Here is a 6035-nt window from a genome sequence, read left to right as displayed (position 1 = left end):
GGCCGGAGGATTTTCGTCAAAGAAATTTCCTTCGACTTGCACTGTGGTCATGCGTATTCTAGAGCTTGCCCCTCGGAATACATTCAAGGCGTGTTATTTGGCTTAAGAAATCTCAACTAAGTATTAATGAATGACGCTAGTTAATGCATATGTTGAGACGGCAAAAGTTCCACAGGGATCGTTAACGCCATTCAAGAAGAAGCGAGCCGTTATTGGATTCGAAGCGATGGTAAATCGATACGACCCGCTAAAGTTCCAGACCTTCTCTAAGCACATGCAGAGAGGTAGTGTAACATGTCTCACACCAAAACCATTGTAAGCTGGTCAGTATAATAATTCATCTTGTCATATAAATCGTTCGGTTCCTGTTTAAATCTTGACTCTCGCGGTTTTTTTTCATTGTCGTATTTATGAATATTTTAATGGATCGATTACAACAAATGAAATTAAACCAGGCATATCGATCAGGATTTTCTGACTTCATTGGCTATTTTCCTTCAACAAACGGTCAAAATTCGTAGACCTAATGCTTCAAAAGATATTTTGATTGTAGCTCTGTTGTTGTTTACTATCAATTTAGTTACCATTTAATCATGTAGAAATTCTAATTTACTGATAGTTCCATTTTTTGGACCATCCATCGACAGTATAGAGGAACTAGACAAGAGTGGCCTCATATGGCTGCAGGTGCATGAAGCATGGTCATTCTCATTAATTCTGTCGGAGAATGTAATACATTAATTTGCAATAAGCAGAACTGTTGATTATAACATGTCTATTCTTCCATTCAGCCCACAATAAAGAAGCTGGTGTCCAGGTTTCGAGCCCGGCAACCTCCAATTCTGAGACAGTTGGCTGATCAGGGAAACAGTGCATTCGCAATTGGATGTACGAATAATGGGAATCTTATGATCGGGGAATGGATAACGGCAAAAAATGTTCGATTACGAAATATTTATGGCTACAAAAACCTGGGTGGCGGAAGCTAAAATTCGTCACTACCAAGAACTAAAAGTGATTCACAAATACAGTAATAATTACGTTCAAACGGTAGCTACTAATTCCCATTTGCGGGAACCCAATGAACCACGCGCTCTGAATTTGACTGACCTTTCATCCTGGGGCTGGAATTGCTTGTTTCAAAAATTGTATTCACGATGGAGATGTCGCCCTTCAAGGCAAAACGAGCGATGGTACAGGAAAGAAACTTCGACCTTCAATGATTTTTTGGAATAAATATTGTTTCTATGAAATGATGATTATGTGTTCTGTATTGTAAGTGTTTGTGAACGAATTTTGTCGTGCGAATAAAACAGAGTATATATGACAGTATATATGATAGTTTATTGTTTCACTTATCAAAATAGATTATTATTTATCAATCAATTTGTCGACCAAAAGGTGTGGTGAGCCGAGGGAAAATTTCACGCACCTCATATCATGCAGAGTAATATTGTATCAAAACTTAGCCAATACTTAATAATGCATGATTTCATTATACAAACAAAATAATCGATATTTACTCAGCCTTTCCATAAAACAAAGGCTTTCGTTTATGTTCCGTGCAATGTTGCTTAGTTTGTGAACAGAAAATTCTCAATTGGAAATGGAGAACTTGACGACGACTTTCTCTGAAGTTTCGCATATTACTGAATTTGAAAAACTGTTATCGGAGATTCGTAAGTATTTAGATATGTGGATATTTATTTAATTCACGTTTCGATGTTTTGATTGCAAATCGAAGGTAACAGAAAAATATGAAAGATTTACTTTTTCATATTTTTCTGGCATAATGGACATTACAACGTGTCTGTGATTTATAAGTTTACGTATTCAGCATCGGGTTGTTTTCAGGATCGCCTTCAAGTGAGAAACAAGACGTAAATGTTTACAAGTTCTTATCAATCTACCAAAATTCGTTCCCACACTTTTCCAGAAATAATTGCATTCAAGGAAATTCCAGTTTAGATTTTGGTTGAAGAAATGACTAATTGGCCTTATGATGTAGAATACGAGGAAAACTGCTTTTCGCTTCCACAATTAAATTGAATTAAATTACGTTGCTGCCAGCACTCTCGTCAAAACTTACCATACACAAATAACAAAGAATAGTATTATTATCAAGAAGTCCTTAACATTTCTCCCGTTTTTGGCATAGGGTGGAATCGATTATTTACAGTCTCCTATTTGTTTTTACTGTGTATAATCAAATCCTGTATATAATTGAGTCAAAAAAAAAATTCTTTTCATATATTTTGGTTTTTTGAGTATAAAAGAAGAATTTAATTTTTGCTTCATCCCCATCAGAAAACACCTTTCTCACATGAAGAAAAATAAATTTATCTAGAATCTCTCAGGAGGTGGTAGAAGATTATAATTGACGAAAAAATTCCTTCTACGCACATGGTCGACTTTTAACAATGACAGAGTTATTGTACTTTCTTATTATTATCTGTTTGCCTTAAACTTCAACTACGTGGACCGATTCTGTTCTTTCCATTTAGAAGATGAGAAAATTTAGTACAGTATATATTTGTGAAGCACTAAAAGTAGTGGATTTAAATAGCATTTTGGAAGTGAAAAACTGAAAAGATAGTAGATAGTTAATTTCAACTCAAAAATTCATAATAAACTTAATTGTTCCTATCAACCAAATTAAAGCCCTTAAACCACTGTATTCCACTGTTTTTCCACCTCTAACTCCTATCTTTCTTATTTTCGCTGCAATATTGGTATGCACAATTCGTGGTGAGAATTCAATAAAAATCTTCTAAAATAACGATTTTACTCCACTATACTAATAATAGCCAATTAAATTTCTCCTTAACGTTGAAATGTTGTGTTTTTTTTTCTTGAAATATGTCATATTTGAAATATAAAAAAATATATTTATTTTCAAAGTGTATATAATCGAATCATATATGATCGAGTATATAATCGAGCACAGTTTGTAATTATGGCACGGACTCGATTATATACAGTTTTCGATTTATTTTCACTGACAAAAAAAAATCTTTAATCGTTTTTATGCTTATATATTTCGTTTTTTGAATATAAAAGAAGAATTTAATTTTTGGTTCATCCCCTTAGAGTCATTAAATACCTTCCTCATATAAAAAATCCGAATTCATTCGGGAGGTGATAGAGGATCATATTTGATAATCCTTCTACGCATATGTTCGAATTTCGACAATGACAGAGTTATAGAACTTATTGTTTGTTTCGGACTCTTTTACCTCAAACTGGCTCTACATGAAAAAGTACGCTACAGAAAACGATTCTGTTACTTCCATTAGAAAGATGTGAAAATTTAGTACAGAATTTAGTTGTGAAACATCTTTAAATTTAAATAACATTTTGGTAGGGAATTATTATTGATTGTTTCTATCAATTAAATTAAACGCGGCTTTCTAAACGCTCTACAATTTGTTCTTTGACGCCCAACTTCTATCTGTAAAGTAAAGTAAGTCATATTTGAAATATAAAAAAAAATTCAAGCTGTATATAATCGAGTCCAAAATTATATATAATCGAATCACATATAATCAAGTCCGACCTGTATATTCTTTCTCTCTCAGTTACCGTTTATTTACCAGTAATACATACTGTATGTAAAATATATGATGGCTCTACTGGTACTCTATCAGACCTAAAAATACTACCACCAATTCCTACAGTATCAATAGAGCCGAACCGGGACACTGTCTTCAATCCATTGCTCGCAGGAGTAGAACTCGGCTGTAATGTGTTCATCGTACATCAAGACTCCATCATCGGCTTCATGGATCAATTCATCGAGTGCCACGATGAAGCCACTTACAGAAATCCTGACAAATATATCATACTTCTGATGGATGGTGCACAATTCGACGAACCGATCCTGGTCAACAAGTTATGCGATCATCCCAATCTCCTGGAAATTATGAATTTGCTTATTCTGAGACCTACTGCCAATATGGAATCGATTGAACTATTGACCCATCGCTACGTTGGACCTGTCGAACAATCCACCGATTTACTTTTGGTGGACATTTTTGGTATCGGAAACAATACGTTTCGTTATGGAAATCAATTTTTCCCTGATAAAATTTCCAACCTTCAGGGAAAGTCCATTCGACTGGCCACCTTTGATATCGTTCCACATATCATTTTGCAGAAAAGCGAGTCTGGTGGACCACTGGTGAAGCTAGGAAACCAAGCATACGATATGGATGGAGTTGATGGTCGTTTGATGGTGGAGTTTTGTCAACGGTATAACTGTTCGGTAGAGTTGATAATCGGTAAGTAGCCGTGGTATAGATATGGTGAGGTGTAGTGCAATTGGTTTACAGACGAGGTCAACATGTGGGGTAGAATCGATGCGAACAGGACAGGTAACGGAATTCTTGGAAATCTAGCGGAAAGACGCGCCGATGTTGGGTTGGGTGCGATAGGCAACTGGTACGAGCCGCTAAAATTCCTAACCATCTCCCAGTCCACTCAAAAAGGAGCTGTCACTTGTCTCACACCGAAACCAATGTAAGGTAAGTAATATTTTGTAATTCATTTACTCAACTAAATTGCATATTTCAGGCCTCAGCCGCCATGGCGAGTAATTTTTATTGCCTTTTCTGTCCCTGTTTGGATCTCGACCATCGCGGTTTATTTCATAATTGTGTTCATGCATTTCTTGATGGATCAACTAGGCCAAACCAAAAAAAGACAATATAATATCGCTCGATATTGCTTCGATACATTCGCCATTTTCCTGCTGCAAACGGCCCACTTACGTAAACAAAAAGTTTCAGATGTGCTTTTATCTGTGTCGTTGTTGCTTTTTGCTTTCAATTTAGGAAACATTTACTCAAGTAAGAATGCCAGTTTAAGAACAGTTCCTCTTTTCGAACCATCTATCGACACGCTGGACGATCTAGCCCAAAGTGGCCTAATATGGTTGCAGACGCACGAGGCTTGGATACTTGCATTGCTTCTATCGGAAAATGTAATACAGAAAAATGATGAATTTGGAATGGTCTCAATCACAAAACTTTTCGTCCATTCAGCCCAAAGTCAAAACACTGATCTCCAATTTCCAAGCTCAGCCTCCTTCAGTGTTACGAGAGATGGCTGACAGGGGTAACGTTGCATTCGTTATGGGACGTCTGGAACATGGCCATCTGATGCTCGGTGAATGGATCACAGCAGAGAACATCCAGAAATATCAACTTATGAAAGAAGATCTGTATTATGTATATACAGTATCCATGGCCACTAAAACGTGGCCTCTGATGGGGCAGTTCAACAAGCTTACATTGCGAAAGGCAGAAGTTCGGCTCCGACACTACCAAGAATTGGAAATAATTTACAAATGTAGTGATTACTACGTTCAAACGGCGGCCATCAATTCTCGTTTGCGGGAATCTTATAAACCTCGTACTCTTGAACTGATCGATCTTTTGGGAGGATTTATCACTCTACTATTTGGTGTGCTCGCCTCATTGATTGCATTTATGATTGAGCAGAAATCATTGCTTATTAAATTGAAAGGGCAAGAACAGCGACATACCGCCACGAAAATGGCGATGATCAAATGAGTTAAATAAACAAAAAAAAAATGTTTACGTATCATTGACTTTATAGGTGGAAGACATGTCAAAATAGTGACAAATAAATGGTTGAAAAAGAAAAAAAAGAAGATTTTGACACTACAAACTGAAGAAAATTGTTTTATCTATGAAAGGCTATCTTTAATTTACGTTTGTGATCAACTCGATCAACTTACATCGTTCAGGAAAGCGAGGAAGATTATTTCGATCATTCTATGGAAGCTGACACAAGGCGAACCGCATGAACCTATTCAGAATTTGGTTGATCGCAATAATCTTTCTAACGTAGAGTAGAAACCAAACCGGGGAAGCATAGGGGAAGGTTGCCCAGACTCGTTCCCCTAAATTGCAACAGTCATTTATCACATAAAATGCATGTTTTTATGACATTGGAATATATAATAAAGTACAACGGAACAAGTTTAAATTCAGGGTAAGTGAATACAGAAG

General features: G+C 36.2%; 1 protein-coding gene across 1 annotated transcript; it reads left to right on the top strand.

Moving 5' to 3' along the window:
• The first annotated feature begins 1606 nt into the window (after nucleotides 1–1606).
• LOC129774213 (uncharacterized) lies at nucleotides 1607–5573 on the top strand. Its single transcript, XM_055777921.1, has 5 exons — nucleotides 1607–1679; nucleotides 3579–4280; nucleotides 4332–4518; nucleotides 4573–4981; nucleotides 5043–5573. The coding sequence occupies exons 1-5, from the start codon at nucleotides 1607–1609 to the stop codon at nucleotides 5571–5573; spliced, it is 1902 nt and encodes a 633-aa protein (XP_055633896.1).
• Nucleotides 5574–6035: the final 462 nt, after the last annotated feature.

This window comes from Toxorhynchites rutilus, chromosome 3, assembly GCF_029784135.1.
Source record: "Toxorhynchites rutilus septentrionalis strain SRP chromosome 3, ASM2978413v1, whole genome shotgun sequence".
Lineage (NCBI taxonomy): Eukaryota > Metazoa > Arthropoda > Insecta > Diptera > Culicidae > Toxorhynchites > Toxorhynchites rutilus.
The sequence above is the reverse complement of the archived record's forward strand: the minus strand, read 5'-3'. Positions and strand labels throughout refer to the sequence as shown.